The sequence below is a fragment of the Lepisosteus platostomus genome, chromosome 4 (genome assembly GCF_059453375.1).
Source record: "Lepisosteus platostomus isolate fLepPlt1 chromosome 4, fLepPlt1.hap1, whole genome shotgun sequence".
In the NCBI taxonomy this organism is placed as follows: Eukaryota; Metazoa; Chordata; class Actinopteri; order Semionotiformes; family Lepisosteidae; genus Lepisosteus; species Lepisosteus platostomus.
The window spans coordinates 68,608,441-68,627,680 of NC_142614.1; the positions used below are offsets into that span (position 1 = coordinate 68,608,441).

At 40.8% G+C, this 19,240-nt stretch overlaps 1 protein-coding gene and 1 long non-coding RNA gene across 3 annotated transcripts; one reads left to right on the forward strand and one right to left on the reverse strand.

The window, feature by feature from the left end:
* Positions 1–1,948: 1,948 nt before the first annotated feature.
* Positions 1,949–9,522, reverse strand: stoml2 (stomatin (EPB72)-like 2). 2 transcript variants are annotated; one of them, XM_088630492.1, is made up of 10 exons: positions 9,352–9,522; positions 8,222–8,374; positions 7,466–7,565; positions 7,314–7,372; positions 6,877–6,978; positions 6,340–6,474; positions 5,086–5,230; positions 4,285–4,364; positions 3,792–3,920; positions 1,949–3,043 (listed from the first exon to the last, which is right to left on the reverse strand). In XM_088630492.1, exons 1-10 carry the CDS (start codon positions 9,391–9,393, stop codon positions 2,903–2,905), a joined length of 1,086 nt encoding a protein of 361 aa, XP_088486618.1. In that variant the 5' UTR covers positions 9,394–9,522; the 3' UTR covers positions 1,949–2,902. The 2 variants fall into 2 exon arrangements, with proteins under 2 accessions (XP_088486618.1, XP_088486617.1); XM_088630491.1 differs by having other exon boundaries at positions 8,222–8,377.
* Positions 9,523–12,612: 3,090 nt separating this feature from the next.
* Positions 12,613–16,768, forward strand: LOC148673699 (uncharacterized). The gene is made up of 4 exons (XR_015936090.1): positions 12,613–12,936; positions 13,833–14,102; positions 14,833–15,102; positions 15,912–16,768. It is a non-coding gene; the product is annotated as an uncharacterized LOC148673699 (long non-coding RNA).
* The last annotated feature ends 2,472 nt before the right edge of the window (positions 16,769–19,240 follow it).

Here is a 19,240-nt window from a genome sequence, read left to right on the forward strand (position 1 = left end):
TGGCGCACTATGGCTGCCGTCGCATCATCCAGGTGGGCCTGCACATTGGTGGTGGTGGAGGGGAGTCCCCATTACCTGTAAAGCGCTTTGAGTGGAGTGTCCAGAAAAGCAATATATAAGTGTAAGCAATTATTATTATTAACAGTATTCACTGCATAAATACCAAGACATCATGTTTCGCTGTCGTTGGCTAAGTGGCATTCAGTTGAAAAAGGATATTTAATACAAATTTTGTATTAAATAAATCAAATATGATACAATAGTATGGAGTGTTCGATAGAACGTTTGTTTTAGCGAGCACATTTATTATATTTCTTCCTTGGAATTACTATAAGGCAAGGATATCAAACAAAATTAATGGAGAACCTTTAATCTCCTGGTTTTTATGCCTTTCAGAGGATTTTAATTAATACATTTATCTAGGTTCCACGAGAGTTGCGTCTGTATGCATCCTTCCCTGTCTTCTCTTAATCATGAATTCAATCTCTACCTATCCATTAATGACCTAATTATGTCTCTTAAGGTCTTGTGCAGCTAACAAAGCTGCACAGCTTCATTTGTATCAGAAATATACCACAAACTGTTTCACCTTAAATTATTTTTAATAATAAAAAATGTTGAGACATTACATAATATATAAGCTTCAGAAACAACACCAGCACAATGCCCTTTGTTTGGTCTCTTGGAGGGACTGCTCACCGTGGACCTGTGCACAGCTGCAGGGTGTTGGGATTTTCATTAGGGGCAGTGGTGGCTCTGTGGCTAAGGATCTGTGCCTGTGGCTGGAAGGTTGCCGGTTTGTATCCCGCGGCCGGCAGAGGAATCCTACTCTGTTGGGCCCATGAGCAAGGCCCTTCACCCCAACTGCTCCAGGGGCGCCGTATAAATGTCTGACCCTGTGCTCTGACCCCAAGGTTCTCTCCCTGTCTGTGTGTCTCATGGAGAGCAAGCTGGGATATGTGAAAAGACAAATTCCTAATACAAGCTATTGTATATGGCCAATAAAATGATCTTAACTTATTAAAAAAATCTCTAAACTACCTGGGCGCACTGTTCCATGCATTTAGGAACTGATCTAAGGGTAACCCACAGAAAGATGCCGGATTGTGGCTTTCTAGGACCAGGACAGACTGTCTCAGGATTGATGGGTGAGATCACCCCAAACCAAATCAGAGGTACTGATAAAAATGTGAATCATGTACCAGGGATAATTTGGCATTACCCTACAAAAATACCAGGATTTCAAAATAAGAAATAAAGTCTCTAAAGGGTATTCGATAATGGTGTCATTTCTTAGAGAATCATACAGCAGTTACTCATTTTGTTACATCTATTTAATAACAGGCTGCACTTCAGGGGGTTAGTTTTGACTCAAGCACTACAGGAAATTAAGTGCTGTTACTGCTGTAAACAGCCTGAAGCCATTGCGTTGGGCGATTATACACATCTTGACCTCAGTCAGAACACACACTTCTGCTTAGCCTCATGGCTCGGCAACATTTAACAAGTGCCATATTACCAGCTCCCTGAGAAGCCTAGTGACTGACTGCTCAGTCTCAGTGAACTAGAAAAGATCTTAACATTTACACTCGCTTTACACCAAAGAGCTGGAGCCTATAGTTCAGATCCATTCTTGATTAATGACAAGAGAAAAAAAATCTTAAATTGCACCTTGGCATCCAATCTCAAAGGGTAGACCAGATCAAAAAGTTGTCAATTATTTACTTCTGCCTCACAGAAGCAATACTGAGCAATTGTAGAACTTCAGAGACATCTATGGATCACATAAAACCATACCACTGAATTCAATGTATTACAAAAAACTACACAGAACACAAAACCTCACATTAATTGGTTGTTAAGCAGGAAGACCTTTAAATACCATTATCCCCTCTGCTCTCGGATAAGATACAGAGCTGGTGTTCCAAAAACAAAATAGAAACAGATACAACATCAAAAAGGACACAATGGTCATGTATTTATTTTTTACTTCTGATGGCGATTACTCCTTATATCATTTTAAAGGTCTTTATTAAAGAGGAGGTTAATCACCTTTAGATCAGAATAACAAAACCTCTTCTGTGATATCGTTCCTTCTTTAATCCCAAGGTTTATGCTCTCAGTCATGAAAGTTACATGGAGTGAAAAGTTCCAGATGAGGAATTTTACACTAAATCAACAAAAAATTGTAAAATTACAAATTCTCCTGCATACAGACTTCAGTACATTAATAATCAAAAAGCAAAGAAGAACAGATTTCTTTTATTTCTCACTGGTGGTATATCCAACCCTACATTATCCCGAGATTTTGTGTATGCCAAGACAGCTATTCTGTCAAAATAATTATTTCAACAAATACAGTTTTTGACAATACCCTCAAGCCTTGAAAGTTAAGCATCACTGCAGTGATTCCATGCAACCAGGAGCCTGAAACAGACTGCTGATGGATTGAGAACAATGCAGTGATGCTTAAGCTCTGATGAAGCAACGGGCAAAAAGATGTGAGCACCACTAGAACTCGTCCCCAGGTAAACTGCATTGCTTAGGCTGTAAAAGATCTTGATCTTGAGATCATGGCATTTAACAATCTAAGCAGGAACTCTGACAGAGCAGCAGCGCTAGAATTTACAACACACCATGTTAGATAATACACATTGACAAACAACTGAGATATGAAACAACTCATTTAAAATAAAAAAAGTGTTGCAATGACTGGGCTCCTATACCTCAAGGCTAATAAGTTCTTCTCTCGGTATAAACTCAAAAGATGAATATGAGAGGACTGAGTGACAAGTTATGGGACTGAGGCTCCGGGTTCCTCTTCTACAGAATGGACGTTGATGAAGCAAGAGATGATGCATTCCTTAGGTTGTAGGATGTTGGTGCTCCAGGATGTGCTGGTCTACTGTGACGAAGACAGGTACTGATGTGCCTCGCTCTGGCTTTTGTCTGATGCCAGTCTCTGTGCATCCTGTGGCTCTGTGTTTTTGCTCTCTGTAGAACCCAAAGGGTGTTTGGACAAGGCGCCATATACACTCATGGCCTGAAAGACAAATGGCAGAATAGCTCAGAATCATTAATTGGTGAGTGTTTGTATGTTGGTATAAATTTTCCAATCATTTGAAACTGTAGCCTGAAAATAAGACAGTCTTGAACAAATAGAAAACAAATGTTTGATATAGTTTTTCTTACATAAAAGGTACAATTCTATGGATAAAGGTGATGGCTTGTATTTAAAATAATCTAATATATACTCTGTATTTACATCTTCAATGTCTTTATAGTAAACATAACAGGTGTGATCAGTACACAGGAACATTAGAAAGACTGCAAGCAAGAAGTGCTCATTCGATCCATCTTTACGATTTGATAATTTAGTAGCTACTGTAAGTGAACCAGAAATATAATTTAATGTAGATATCATTTTCATGTAGAGATGCATTTCCTATATAATTTCCCTTTTCGTTTCAAACTGTGACTCTGTGAACATGCTTCACCAGCGGTCTCAGGGTGAAAAAAATCCCCTGGGAAGAAACCACCTAGACCTGCACTTAAAAATATAAATGTAGCAGAAACAATTAGCAAACCAAAATTGACCTTAAAAAAGTTGATCATGCAGCGCTGTAGAGCAGGGTTATACAATTGTTTATTTATGTGCCCTACAGAAAACCTGCATCATCACATTCAAAAGAGTAATGACAAAACAGCGTGACATGACGTGAGAGATTTAAAAGATGGGACTGTTTGAGAAATGTGGCCAGAACGGTGTGTTTTTAAAGAGAGGCCCGTACCTGTGTGACCATGCTGCTGATATCACCCGTGTTGGAGGGGAGAAGGATGGTGTTGGACTCCTTGGCCAGGTTGGAGAAAGCAGACACATACTGCTCGGCTACACTCAGAGAGGCTGCAGCGCTCCCATTCTGTCAAAGCACACAGAGGTCACACTCCGTTAACACAAGGCTAACCCTGCTGCTCCAGCCTACAGGCGGAGCGACAGCAGCCTGTTTTGGCTAAGAAAAACACATAACTTGAGAAAAAAACAAAAAACATCTGCTGATGTTAGATTACAAATATCTGAAGTATAATTAGTATTCCAAAAAGCACAGTTTTGCTTGTCTCATATACAACAAGGTGTTAAGCAATCTTTGTCATTCCGTTTTTCAATCAGTCAAGTCTTCACAAAGGACATAAATTGACTTCCTGGGTCTTTTCTTGGATAAGGGGACTTCGGTTGTAAGTTAAATAAAATCTGATTCGGACCATCATGTTTTTTGACGTTCCTACCTGCTGTGTGAGAGCCTCAGAAAGCAGTCGAATGGCTTTGGCCTTGGCCTCTGCTTTGGCTAACAGTCCGTTGGCTTCACCTTGAACAGAAAGATGCATGCGTCATAATTCAAGTTCAAGTTTATTGTCATTACTCATATACATGGTATATGGTATAACGAAATGCTATTTAGCTAGCTCTCGGACATAAGTAATACAAAGAGAAGAAAAAAACAAAAACAACAACAACAACAACACAATTGTGTAGCAAAAGAAAGACAGAGACAACAGGTGGTGTGCAAAAAACAACAACAGACGATGTGCAAAAAAACAACATCAGGCAGTGTACAAAAAACAACAACAGGCAATGTGCAAAACAACAAAAAGGTAACAGGTTATGTGCAAAAATATGCATCAACAGAATAAAATAAAGGGATAGAAATTATGGGGAGTGAGCTTTTGACATGTATGGTAGAGGTAGATTTTCAATGTGCGTTTGGGTTTTTGGTAAGAAAGAAAGGAAGGAAGAAGGCACTGTGAGGTTCAGATCACAGGTGAGAGGTGAGAGTGAGAGTGAGAGTGAGAGAGGCTGGGAGTTTAACAGTTCGATAGTGCGGGGGTAAAAACTGTCTCTGAGTCTGGTAGTCCGGGCCCGAATGCTCCGGTACCGTTTTCCAGATGGTAGCAGATCATAAAGTCTGTAGCTGGGGTGTGTGGGGTCTTTGATTATGCTTAGAGCTTTCCTCAAGCACCTGACCCCTTTTCATGACGATCTCCTAGCCTTTGTCTGTGTGGTGTTTTCCAAGCGCATTGCCAACTTACCTGCTGCCTTATTGATCTGCTCGGCCTTCTCTCCCTCAGAGGCCAGGATCTGTGCCTGCTTCCTGCCTTCGGCCACATTGATCGCCGCCTCTCTCGTGCCCTCGGATTCCAGCACTGTGGCTCGTTTTCGCCTCTCAGCTTCCACCTGTCGGGGCCAAGGGGCATGCGTTGAAGGAAAGCGAAATCGGGGGACACCACCTGCTGAGCTCAGGACGGGCGGTTTGCACCCTTCTGCTTCAAACTTTTCTATCTGAAGTACTCAGAATTCAACACATTTTATTTAAAGGGGAACTGCAGTCCAAAATCCCCAGACAGGTTATTAAATCTGGGTAACAAAATAAAATTCATTGGTGTTGTAGAAAAAAACTACAAAGGGCAAATTAAGCACAAAATCATGAACTTTGTGAAAGTACTGTAGGGTTGCCATGTGGTCGCAAACTCGCATTCCAGTTCCCATGAATTGAGACGTGATGCAGCCCTTCCTGCTCACTAGTATCCGTAATGACTACTGTAATGGCTGTACGAGCGAATCAGTACTGGTCGCCCAGCAGACACTTCACTGCAGAAATGTTCCAAAGGGATCTGCGTGCAGTCAACAAGTATGTAGTATTTGTCGGCAAATTTGGCCTGTTTGTTTACAGTGGCCTGTTTGTTTACAGTGTAATAAGGCTGCACCGCGGCACCAGCCGTTTTATTGCCTGGTACTGGACCGCAGAACAGGCGGTGCATCTACCTGAAAATCTTTACACTGGAGGTTTTACAAGTTACTGTGTACATCTTAGTTTCATTGTGGTTTGAAATGCACTCATCAATACTGATTCTTTCTGACCCCAAAATCTGAAAATACTGTTGCAGTTCCCCTTGAAATCTTTCATCTAACCAGACGGGTCAACTGAGGACACATTCTCATCCCTTTATGCAGCAGAGCATTTATCAGAGCAGCTCGATAAAATTCAGCTGCATCGCACCCAGGATCCAAACCCGTGATGTCCTTGTTCACTGTCCAGAACCCAATCACTACTCCGCCCTGCTACCTTTGACAGTCTAGGTTCAGAGCCTCGGCAGGGTCTGTCTCTTACACCTGTATGACTGCATTAGCCAGCTGCACAGACCACATGCTCAGAAGGAAATCTCGCTCGTCTCCCTGCCTGCCATCATCAGGTGTGCCAGAACACTGGATGGTGTCGAGTCACTGGGACCGCTTGCAGAACAGCAGGTCCACCTCCCACCGACTTGCTACCTGTGTCAACTCACCTGCATCTGCATGGACTCCTTTACTCTGGGAGGCACATGGATGTCCTTGATCTCGTACCGCAGGCAGCGGATCCCCCAATCTTCTGCAGCCTGGTTTATTGAGTGCACTATATTGGAGTTTAGCGACTCCCTTTCCTGCACACCGATAAAATGCATCAGCTTGGGATCAGCCAAAGGCATAATCATCTTGACAAAAGCTTTCGGAAAGAATTGTTTTGCACACGACTTGATAAAACCTTTCCGGCAACACATTACAGTAAATGTGATGAAATATTTGCTCTAAGTGACATGCGTATTTTCCACAAATTCAAAACACGCTGGCTGCAGTCATCCAACATGAATGACTAAACTGTATATTCCGAATTAGAAAAAAATGTCCTAAACCCAATTATTTTGTACAGCTGTTAGTATATTATGATGAAATTTAGCTCTCACGGCCCAGGACTGTAGATTCCTTATGTAAACATTTAAACAGTAGCAGATTATTCTGCTTCCTTATAACTTAAATAGAGATTTCTCAAAATTCCTTTCCCTTACCCTGAAAACTTTATCAAGGGTCAACTTTCCCAACTCTGAACGCATAGTGGTCTGGGCCAGCTGAGTCACAGCATACTCTGGGTCCTCTACACCATAGCTAGCCTGTTTCAAAAAAGAAAAAGAAATCACTTACAAATACATTCCCTCACCCTTCCAATAACTAATGCAGTTAGATTCTAGGAATGTAAGCTATTGAAATTCCAATAATAACAATAAAACAACACATAAAAAAGCATAACATTCATGTTCAATCACATTTATAACACTAAAGCAATAACATCCACACAAGTACAACTTAATTTGAGATTAATCAAACCCTACAATGGAATTCTTATAATAGTCAACTCCAGTACTTTACCATCTCACCTACATAACAACTGCTTTAAGGAGGACCAGATTATAAACCAAGAACATAAAAAAAGATGACACCGATTTACCTTAAAAGGGTCCAATATTCTAAGGTACAAGACTCCATCTATCTGCAGCGTCACATTATCTGAAATGACAGCAGAATATTTTAAACATGGAGAAATAAAACACAAGCACCACATTCTTCGCACACCACAAGAAGTTCACGGGTAGACCTTACCTAGAGAAACAGCAGACTGCTCTGGTACATCTATAACAATCTCCTTGAGGCTCTGAACATAGCGAACCCTATCTAATACTGGAATAAGAAAGTTTAAGCCCTAAAAAACAAAGATGGACAGTGGTTACAAAAACAATCTGAAACTTCGCTGCTTACTCAAATCTGTAAGTTTTTTTAAATAAAGGTAGGTGCTTTTTGTAGGAGCTTCTTTTGAAGACTGTGAGCTTCATCTTTGTCGTGTAACATTCAGACGCTCTGTTCAGAACTATAAGAAAGCATTCACCTTCTTATGTCTTCCTAAATCTTAGCTGTACCACAGCTGCATATGTTATTATCTTTTACACCTATTCATATAGGAGAATAACTTACTCTTCAACATCACCTCCTTATGCACTGCACCAGCTACTCGAGAAACAAAGTGAATAAGCACACATCTTATGAGATATATTCATAATTAAGCTATCAAGTTTTTGTAAAGTACTCTGCAATTCCAGGATTCACAGAGTGAACCTTTGGTGTCACTGGGAGTGCAGCTGCAGGTCATGATGAAAAAGCTCTGTCCACAGGCACCTGGACCAGTGTGGGGGTAGCAGGCAAGGGACACCCCCAACACGGGATGGCAATGTCTTGTCTATGGTGCAGTAAGGTCTAACAGCTCTGATCACAGAACATGTGTGACGCAGCTTATAGATTCCAAACATTCAGGACTCTCATAGGCTGGTGAACTGCGTTGCAACAAACAGAAGTACTGCTTACAGGCTCAAGTATCCTATGGAACCTGCCCATCCGCTCCACCACCCAGGCCTCCTGCTGGGGCACAAACAGGACGACGGTGTTCATCGGCGTGTTGGAGGCCCACCGCTGCTGGGCTGGGACCACCCATTGGGTGGGCACTCGTCGCCTGGACTGCTGCTGCACAAGAAGAGTTGCCATTTTTACCAACCCGGGCACACATCGCCAACGCCTTTTTTAAAAAAATGATGGTGTGGCTCAACCTTTTGGCCTGACTCAAAAACAGTGTCCCGCAACATGGCTACTATACATTGGTTTAATCTTCCGTTTTTTGGAGATACCCCTGAATAGCCATATGGTATAAACTGATGGAAACAAAGCTGATATATTCATTTTACGTCTCTTCATTTATGCTTTTGACATACACTGTACACATCAGTGCACAGTGATCAGAGTCAGAAATAATTATTTCTAAAGCATTTTAAAGTCTTTTTTCCGCTCAGATGATATATATATATATTTTCATAGGAAAATCGCAAAGGCCTTAATGATTCCCCAGCTACACAACGTTTGAGGTGTGGAACAGAGATGCTGTCACACCAGCGCACCACACTAACACCAGCGAGCACAGTCTAACATATACATTTCAAAAGAGAAACCAACGGGGATTCAGAATTGAGAGATGAACCACTGTAATACTGTACATACTTACAGTATTCTATAATTATCCCATATAAAAATAAAAAAAAATTGGAAAAGTAATCGGTAGTATAAAGGTCAATATCAGAAAAACACAACATCCAAAGAGAAAAGGATTCAACGAATATTCTGGAAGTTAAACTGGAATACAAGCACATCGCTTCGGGAGTCGTCCTTAAGGTCGCTCTCATAATCTCGGTTGATGATGTAATTGCGCTACTCTCTTTGCAATGATCAGTCAGACACACACCGGGCACATAAAATAAATATATACAATTATATTTTGATTCAACTCTTTAGAACGAAGAACATATATATTTTTGTGCAACAAATCACCCCTCTTACCTAAAGTGATATTTAAAAAAAAGACGATATAACACGTGAGCCCATGATGTGTGGGGGAAACGACGATCACAAATTTCAATAAAAGCCACTTCAGAGCTGTTGTTCATTACCTTTAACAGGGAACCTCCCGCCCGACACACAGTCCTAAACATCTTCTCCCAATTTAGCAAATTTTCTTTCTGGATTAAGTGTTTTTTCAGTGTAAACCCTTCACCTTCTCAAACTCGCACCGAAGCTGACACCCAAGTTAACTGAAGGGGAGCTGTACGGTACTGAATTTGCGCACGTCAGGAAACACGACCTTTCACACGACGTTCCTCCTCCTGAAGCACGGTTTAATCGAAGCATTTCATTGCTACATGAATTTGTCAAATAAAAATTGGAGTTTCCCTGATATACTAAATAAATAAATAGTTTTTTACGCCTTGCTCACTGCGATATGAATGTTGAGCCAATCATCATGTTTACTGACTTATATTGCAAGTAAGAATACTAAAATTAAGATGTATTTTGCTAAAGGGATAAAGCAGAAATGATTAACTAGTGTCGTTTAATGTGCCTGACCAGCATGAGCAATTTTGAAATTGCTTCTCCAGGGCAACGGAGTAGCACAGTCAAGTTATGATTTTTCCATTGATATTTGTTAAAGTTCTGCAAGTTAGTTCTATTAAAGTTATACAGAAGTGGAATATTTTAAGGGGATCTCACATTAATGAACTAGTCTTTTACTCAGAGTGAACATGGTCTGTCAGAAGAAGAGGCCTCAATGGCTCTTGCGGAGTTTGGGCCCCAGTTTCACATCTTGCATGCTCATTGGGCTCAACGTACTGTACTTCACCTTCCCGCAAGTTCTTACGTTTGTCAAAGGCACGACGGTTTTGTTAATAATTAACATCCACCGGTTGCATGGTTGCTATAATTATTTAATTGAGGGTCACCTTTGAGGTATTGCACCTCTGCTGTGTTAATAATAATAATAATAATAATAATAATAATAATAATAATAATAATAATAATAATAATATACCACAATGCCTGTTAGTATGTGAATTTCCAGTTTGTATTAAAAGTGCAATTTTCAGCTGCTGATTGAAAGCTACATAAAAAAACGTTATTGTTTAATTTTTTTTTCCCCAAATTTTCTTTGGCCTTGAAGAAAAATGAAAAGGCAGTGAGGGGAACTATTAAATTTGCGGTAAGGAAAAAAACCCCGTAAACTGACCAAATCAAAAGCATTCCAAATCATAAAAGTCGACTTCAGAATCAGTGGAAGTAGTGAAACGCAAACAAGAGGTCGAAAGTGGAAGCTAGACAACATGAGAAGTGTATGTTAAACTGAGAACAGGAAGCACTTCTTAAACCAAAGGATTGTGGGAGTACAGAACAAGCTACTCAGCTATGTTGTTGAAACTAATACCCCGGCTTCCTTCACGAATTGTCTGGATATGATCCTCAGAGCAATGATCTGCAAAGGTCTGCTTTCTAGTAAATGGGCTTGGAAGTGCAGGATGGACTCCTCTTGGCTATAACCATTCTTCTATTCTTTTGAGCTGGGAAGAAGGGAAGACTGTTTTTTTTGGTCAAAGGTGACAGGTGACAGTCCTACGGTTTGCAGTGAAGGTGATAAACTGCAGTGAAAATAGCCAGGAAAACATTTTGGTGTTACAAGGTCTCACAGCAGAATGTGTCAGGACTGGGCACCCTGAAATAATTACTTGCCATCTGTTTTTTCGGAAGCTATTTCTGATCTAGTAATCAGAACAAGAAATAACTACAACAAAGAACGACACATATGCACATTTAGTCCAATATACAAGAAAATAGACATGAATTACTGGTTTGAGAAATTGCTTCAGCAAAGGAGCAGGAGACAGCCTTGTGTACTGTAGATTCAGCCTTTACAGGTGTCAGCCACACACAGCAATAAAGAGCTAGGACTGCCCCGCAGAGCAGCCCACTAACTGAGGGATTCCCTACCTTTTAAACATTTCCTGAAGAGAGAAAACACAACGTTATTACTTGTTCCTTTACACCTTTAAGTGACCAGTTTATTTAATTATTTAAGACTTCTTCCTATTTTGTACATGGGTAAAGAATAGGCCTACATTCCAGGACACATCCTGGAGATCAGAAGCATTGAAGAACAATCTCCAGTTACACGTCGAAGGATTTTATGTTTTTAGAGGTGTGCATGCCATTTTATGTTTTTAGGTGTGCAAGATCTGCTGCAGTGTGAATTACAGTTCTGAGTAAAAATAAGGTAGTTTCAGATGGATTGAGATGGAAGTCAAGATCAGCATTTCTGCTGAGTCATTGGGTGGAGAAAAGTGTTTAGTCATGTTGCCTGTGTACTATTTAATTTGAGTACTTTAGTTTCATAAATAATATAACATATGATGCAGAATTGGGTTTTTAAAAACATCCCATATTAGGTCTACTTACAGTATAGTATAGTAATTCCGGGGAGAACTGTGATGTAAATTCATAAAGGCTTTCTTTTGTCCCACAAGGATCATGCTGGATTTCCTATGCTTACTTTGCAGGTGTCCTTGGCTGGCTGTCCATCTCTCCTGGGCTTTTCCGATCGTATCCGGAATTTTGTTTGTTGCCACTTTGATTAATTTCCTGCTAGCAAGCTTCATGGATCCAGTGACTCTCCATCAAGGCAAGAAACACGCTAAAAAAACCTCAATATCCTCAGCATGTCTCAGGGAAGTCACTTCAATAAACATTGTGCGTTGTGCACAATCGGCCTACCATAATGAGTCTAATATTAAATGTTCTAATAGGTGGAGAGACAAAATAACATTTAGGAAAGTGCTTGATGTATTCCCAGCCCTGAGATTTACCATTAAATACAAGAATCAAAATGAAGTAAATGTTAACTATGATTTAATCCCTACTTTTTAAATGCAGTAGTACTTTATTAGGAATTCTATCCAATATTATGATTTAATTTGTTCTTTACTAATTATGTTTCTTAGCCCAAACACTCTCACGTGGCTTTATAAAAGGTGCAATTCATGCACATTAATGTGGTAACACTTTGCCTGAATGATCCTAAAAAACATGGTCCTAACTCTTACACCAGCATGGTGGAGTATCTGCTGTCTAAGAAGTCACTGTTTGCAGCCCGTGAGCAACTGGAATCGTGATTCCAGTCTGTGGTCTGTGTGGGTCCTAATGCCCCAGTATAGTGACGGGGACACTGTACTGTAAAAAAGACGCTGTCCTTCAGATGAGACGTAACACCAAGGTCCTGACTTTCTGGGGTCATTAAAAATCCCAGAGCGTTTCTCAAAAAGAGTAGAGGTGTAACCCCGGCATGCTGGCCAAATTTCCCATTGGCCCTTATCAGTCATGGCTTCCTAATTATGTAAAGCACTTTGAGTGGAGTGTCCATGATAGCGCTATATAAGTGTCATTAATTATTCATTATTATTATAATCACATCTCGCCAGGGGCAGGGAGAGCTGCACTCATCACCCGCCGTGCGGTAAGACGCAGTGGAGACCTGCGTACTCTTTCTGTGACCCGCCCTCCCCCCCCCCTCCGGTGCCGCACTCCCCCGGGCTCTGCACGTGTCCCAGCTGGTCGCGAACGGGCGCAAGTGTGGCATGAGCTGGTGTGGGAAGTGGGAGTTCTACCGCCCCCTACTGAGCGGGCACGGTCAGCGCTGCGACGCCTGTGTTGAGGTGAGCCCTTCTCTTCTGTTAGAAATTCCTCAGCAAAAATGCAAAAATAAATAAATAAAAGGTTGGGTAACTAACTGGGCTAATTCACTAATCCACAAGCTATTCATAGGGTGCCGGGGGGGTCATTTTCACTATTGATATTGCCTGACTAACCAGGGATTACATCTCGATCATGATTTGTCATTGAATATTAAGCAGCAAAACTTGTTTTCAGGGTGGAAACTGTCCATTTGTGCATTTCCGATTTCTCGGGACAGCCCTATCCGTTTTGTTTTGCTCTGGCAAAACCTGGGATGTCCTGGTCCCACAGGAATCCGATCACCACTGTTGCTGGATGAATAACTGCCTAGGGCAGCGTAACTATCGCTCCTTCCTGGGCTTTGTGTTACTGCTGGTCCTGCACAAGCTCATGGTGCTGATATCCTCCACTGTCTGCCTGGTGCTGAACGTGTCCCAGCCCTTCACCCTACAGACGTATTGCACGTATCCTTCCGCACTGCTGCCCGTGAGGGAAGGTATCTGCATCTTTGTAAAACAATCAGTCATGCTTTTAGAAAAGAAGAAGTGTTAGAAAGGTGAGGAGACCATTTGACCCATTTAGTCTGTATTGTAGATAGCACATAGTTGATCTGAGGATCTCTTCTGTACATTTCTTAGAAATAAACTGTTATCAACTTCAAAATTATGGGAGGGCAGCTTGTTTCACACCCCCATCACATTTTGGGGGAAAAGAAGTGGTTCCTATTCTTGGTTTTAAATCCTTTGCATCTCTTCCTCAGAAACGTTTTACCGCAAGAAAAAAACATAATGGCAGGTAGATATTGTATACAGGACAGCTGCTTTATTTGTAAATACGGTTTGTGTTGATTTTGTATTTGCATATTTCATTTCTCCAGTGTCTTTGTGATGGTCCCCATCTCTCTGTTTCTCCTGGAGGTTCTTCTGCTGCTGATATGTCACGTCAAATTAATCTCCAGTGTCGAGAATGCCTATAATGGGGTAGGTCACTCTGTCACTCTTATTTTTAATTCTTAGCATCTTCTGGAAGGCGTCAGTGTGTCTGCTTCTGTCTCCTAGGAGTTTTTTGATCCAGATGATGGGAACCCCTTCAAGTTGGGGTGTAAGAAGAAATGGTACAAGACCCTTTGTGCCCCAGCTGGTCCAAGGTAACACTACTGTGCCTTCAGCTTGCCAGTCGGTTTATAGCCAATTCAATTTCCTTCACAGTTCCTACGAAATACCACAGGAGACAGCCTATCAAGTTTTAAAATGAGAAATTTAATTTGTCTTAAGGGAAACTGTCCCAAAATAACTGAATGCATATTTGAAAGAAATATCCTAAAGGTCTGCTTAAAAGATTTGCTTAATTAAATGATGGAAGCCACATAGCTTATCATTTATCTTGCAATTGGGCAAATCCCAGGATTATAGTCACAGACAGGTCAGAAGTGCCAGTTATGTTTGGCTTTTGTCTTCTTCAGCACTATACATTTCCCTTAGTTTGTCCAGACTGCTGAATTATGTAGCTCTACACATACTGTATTTGGCGAAAGGGAATTTACATTTTAAAATCTATCTACAACACACATAACAATTATGTATTAGAAATCATACCTTGTGAACATTGAAATGAGTCAGTCTATATAAATGGGGCCCTTTGTTTAATTACGGACCTGGGGTGCTATCTGTGTGGAATTTGTATGTTTTTCCTGTGTTCATGCGGGTTTCCTCTGGGTGCTCCAGTTTCCTCCCCCAGTCCAACACCATACTGGTAGGTTAATTTGAGAAGAGTTTTTTTGTAGACTGGTGGAACTCAACTCGTCCTTGCTGAAAATTAAACTCTAATAAAAGCCTCAGTTATTTATTTTAATTTTCACCCATCTCTTGCTTTTACAGGTACATATGTAATTTACCTAAATACGAACTGAAAAAGAGTGAAATGGGAACGACAGCACCTCTTCAACAGCAAGAGGCTAAACCTCAGTTCTGTGCCTCCTGCGGTCATTCTTGTTTAAACCACAAGGTGGAGCCAGCGAGGTCACAAGCTCTCCGTAATCACCGGGAGGGCTGCATCAACCTGGCACAACAGGACAGACCCCCGCAGCTGCAACTCGGGCACCATACTCAGAAACCCTGAGTGTGAGGCCCCTGCAGAACACACACCTGGTGAGTCATTCCCTATCACAACACAAACTACTACACAAACACAACAAAAACTGTGTCTTTGTGGAGGAAGTCCCCCCTGCAATCTTCGCACCTGCAAACAGCAAAGGAAATGACAGGATTAAAGACAAAACGCCCAGACTAAAACAGACACAACAAAATCAGGTTTTAAGAGGTACAATATTGCTTTGAAGGTGGCTCCAATAAAGCTGTCAATATCTCTCCTGGTATTTGATTCAGCTGATATTGCATGACTACAGAGCATTAGTAAATACCGTTGCTCTAATTAAATCCGTAATTTCAGGCACCAATTGGAAAGAAAACTCTAAACTATAAGGTATCCTCTAACTGAGCAACTGAGCAGGTCATTGAGCAACAGAGAGCTGAAGACCGGAGACTCAAGATTCGAGCGCTACAGAACTAGGATGTCTTTTTTTTCTTCCTGCCTTCCTCTGGCCTTGCTCAGTGGAAGTGCCACACTCTTGGAAGTGTACTCTTGCTGTCCAGGTTCTTGTTGCCTTTCAGAAGCACCACATGGTGGTTCAACACAAATCAGGCATTTTTTCAGGCAACCCAGCCAGGCATAGATTGTACATATCCTGTAGCCTCCATTAACACACTTGCCTCTGAAAAACTGCACAAGGTGGAGCTGGTTTTCACATGGAATTATGTAGGAAATAATATTATTATAGGCTTTACAGCTGCTACAAAAAATTCAACTGGGGGTACATACAATAGCAGCACTTCCCCGTTGAATAGCCAAATATCTACGGTAGCAACATAACATAAAGGTGGATTTCTGTTTGATTCAGATATTCTGTCAGCAGGTGACGTGGAGGTGTGCAGTAAAGGTGGAAAGGTTAATGAATTCAACACCAAGCATCAGGACAGTCCAGCCTGAGTCAGCCCAAGGAGTGAAACTAGGCTGCGAGCAGCTTGATTTGCAAGGAGGAAAGCAGCAAAAGACATTGGACTGCTATTTCTGATCAATATAGGTTGCACTGCAAGACAGAATAATCAGTATAAAGAGGACTGGGTGGTATATTGTATTAGCCAATAATCTCTAGATAAACCTGAAAGCAGTGGTATACAATACTCTACAGAATAATAAACTTTGGTTTAGGACAAGAGCATGTAATGACAATGGGGCTGTCACTAGAGGGTGCTGTAAACACCATCTCAAAGAGACTGATTCCATTTAGTTACAATGACACTATATTAAGCGAATGTAATGTTGGAATTCTCACATGCCTTTGTCTTTATATGGGTGTTGGTTGGTTCAGCAGATCAGAGAGCAGCAGAGGTAGCCACCTTGGGTTAGGAAAGATTTTATGGTGGGTAAGCAAAGTTAGCCGTCCTAGGAGTTTAGGTTAGGTTTTGATTCCATTTATTTTTATCCCTGAAACAATGCCAAAAAAGAAATCTGGACCTTCACTTTCAGTTCCATGAATCACAGATGGGGATTAACACCCAAAACCAATGTGATTGACCTTGCTGGCTTTATTTAATGGATAAAAAACAAAACGGAACTACTACCAAAGTGTTTGGTAGGTGACTGTCCTGGGTAGTCTGCCATAGTGTGCAAAATTACACAGCTTACGTGTATTGTATGTTATCAACATTTCAAAAGCACGGTAAAATAAGAAATGGAAAATGTATTACTTTTGTACATATAGCAGAAATACACAGAGAGCCAACAAGTTTGTGGTTTATCCAAGTTGGCTACAAGTGTGCTTGTGGTTACTACTCTAGTGCATTTTGACATATTCCTCACACTGTCTTCAGTTTGATCAAGATGGCCTACATCCCCTGCTATTCTGTAAGAACTACCCATGCCTAAAACTCTGCATACTGCACATCACTTTTATTTCACCTCCAAACTCCCAATAAATTTGGCCTCCACATTGTATTTTGTTAAAAGTCCTGTCTTTTACAGATGCTGGTATTATGCATCCTTAGTAATTTCTGCATTCGTCGTGAGCTGTTGCATTTAACGATCTTTATGGTTGTAATTTCAGGCAAGCATCTTAAGTTGAGGTTTTACTGCAATTAAATGTCATTAAAAGTGGATTTTACTTGAGATTAAAGTTTGATGTATAAGACCTTCCCATCTTTGTTCCCCTTTTCTTCATGAAATATCTGTCTGTGCATGGCAATGTGGTCTCAAGGGAGTTTGCAAACAAAACTGCAAATCTCTCGAGTCACTCCGGCTGCATATTGCATTGTACTCAGCATATAATTACGTTTGCACTGTTTAACAGGCATAATGATCACAATGAAGGCTGTCACAAATCAAAAGGACTCTTTCAGTCTTCAAGGAGACAAAGGATTAGGGATGGTTTAAAAGATGTCTTTTTCATTTTACATCTTATAATTGGCAATTGCTTTCTCATTTATACTGCTAGAAATCTGGGTATTTAACTATTGTTATTCACTCTAAAAAAGTAGAATTGCCGTACATTTCCACCAGGCCATCAGACGAGTCTGCTTTTAAGAGCTAGGAACAGAAGCAGCTTAGGTGCCAAGTGCAGAAGTCACAGCTACTGCTGGCTTTGCCTGAAAATATTGTAAATAACCTCTGTAGACACACAGCCATGATCTCTGAGTGGCACTGCCCATCTACAGAAGTGTGAACTGCTGGATGTGGAACTCAACCTGCAATTTGGGCGAGGATTTATACCAGTTAACCCACTCAGTTGGCCTTCTATCATAAAAAATACAATAAACTTCAGACCGAAGCCATTTTATATGAGCGGTTGCGCACATTTTGCATCATACTAAGTGAAGGGGTTCCCCAGTGTATGGAATACCTTCGCTATGATGTTCATACAACAGGGAATTGAACTACTAAAATGTGTTATCTGTGCAGAGGTTCCACAGAAAAATGCAACATATGTTAGACAACACTTAACTTTTTATTGTATCTTGTACACAGAGACAAGTTGCAGGTATTTACTCTTGACATGGTTAAAACAATCAGGGCTGCAAGGGGACACAGGTCACAACATATGAAAAGGCAGGTGGAGGACCTTGAATAAGTACTCTCAGATTTACAAAGCCCACACAGTGGTTGCATTGTCCTGGTGTCTTTTCAAGATGGTGACTAATTTGGAAACATTAAGTGAAATGGAAGTATCCCACAGGCTCCACATTTATCATAATCTATTCTGATTTGAGTCTTTTCAGAGACCAAGTAAAGGGAAAAAATACCACTGAACTATTATTTATTACACTTAAGTAAAAATGCTCCAGTAGTTAGGTCTTTAACTAGGAGTATGCAGCTGTCATTTCTGGGGAAGTAATAGACCTGAAACCACCGGAAAGTTAACACTGCTGCTTTTGTTAGGAGCCGGAGTATATAAACTGGCATTTGTAGGTAATGTTCTGTACACCCATGTTAAAATGCAAGTTATTTTACCTCTGGTGTAAATATACTGTATATAGACACAGCTCATTCTACAACTGAGATAGTAGAAGTCTTACACTTTAAAACAGCATAACCCGTTTCCTGTTAATAATGGCACACTGTGGAACCCCCACAGAATGTCTTTTAGAAATACTCAGAAGCACTCACAATTTAAAGGGTTTAATCCTTCTCTGTTTGTGCAGTGATACATATAAGTATATATCCTTGTGACTATTTCTGACAAGCTGCACATATTTTTCTTCTCAAATTCCACATTTTTTCATTTACCTGGCTCTCCTCCAAACTTTAACAGAGCTTTATGGACTTCACAGTTCTAAGTGTTATTTTTATAGACGAAAACAACCAAGTACCTTTATAATAATAATAATAATAATAATTGCTTACACTTATATAGCGCTTTTCTGGACACTCCACTCAAAGCGCTTTACAGGTAATGGGGACTCCCCTCCACCACCACCAATGTGCAGCATCCACCTGGATGATGCGACGGCAGCCATAGTGCGCCAGAACGCTCACCACACATCAGCTATCAGTGGGGAGGAGAGCAGAGTAATGTAGCCAATTCATAGAGGGGGATTATTAGGAGGCCATGATTAGTAAGGGCCAATTGGAAATTTGGCCAGCACACCGGGGTTTTATAAATTTATAAAGGAAAGTCTATATATTCAGATATAAAGACACCATCAACAAAATCTCTAGTTTTCTGTTAAATTA

Coding starts and splice junctions, on each gene's coding strand:
- stoml2 (XM_088630491.1), bottom strand. CDS start 9,393: ATGTTTAGGACTGTGTGTCGGGCGGGAGGTTCCCTGTTAAAG. Junction 7,566..8,221: donor TCCATAGGATACTTGAGCCT/GTAAGCAGTACT, acceptor TTTGTTTTTTAG/GGCTTAAACTTTCTTATTCC. Junction 6,475..6,876: donor CCCTTGATAAAGTTTTCAGG/GTAAGGGAAAGG, acceptor ATCGGTGTGCAG/GAAAGGGAGTCGCTAAACTC.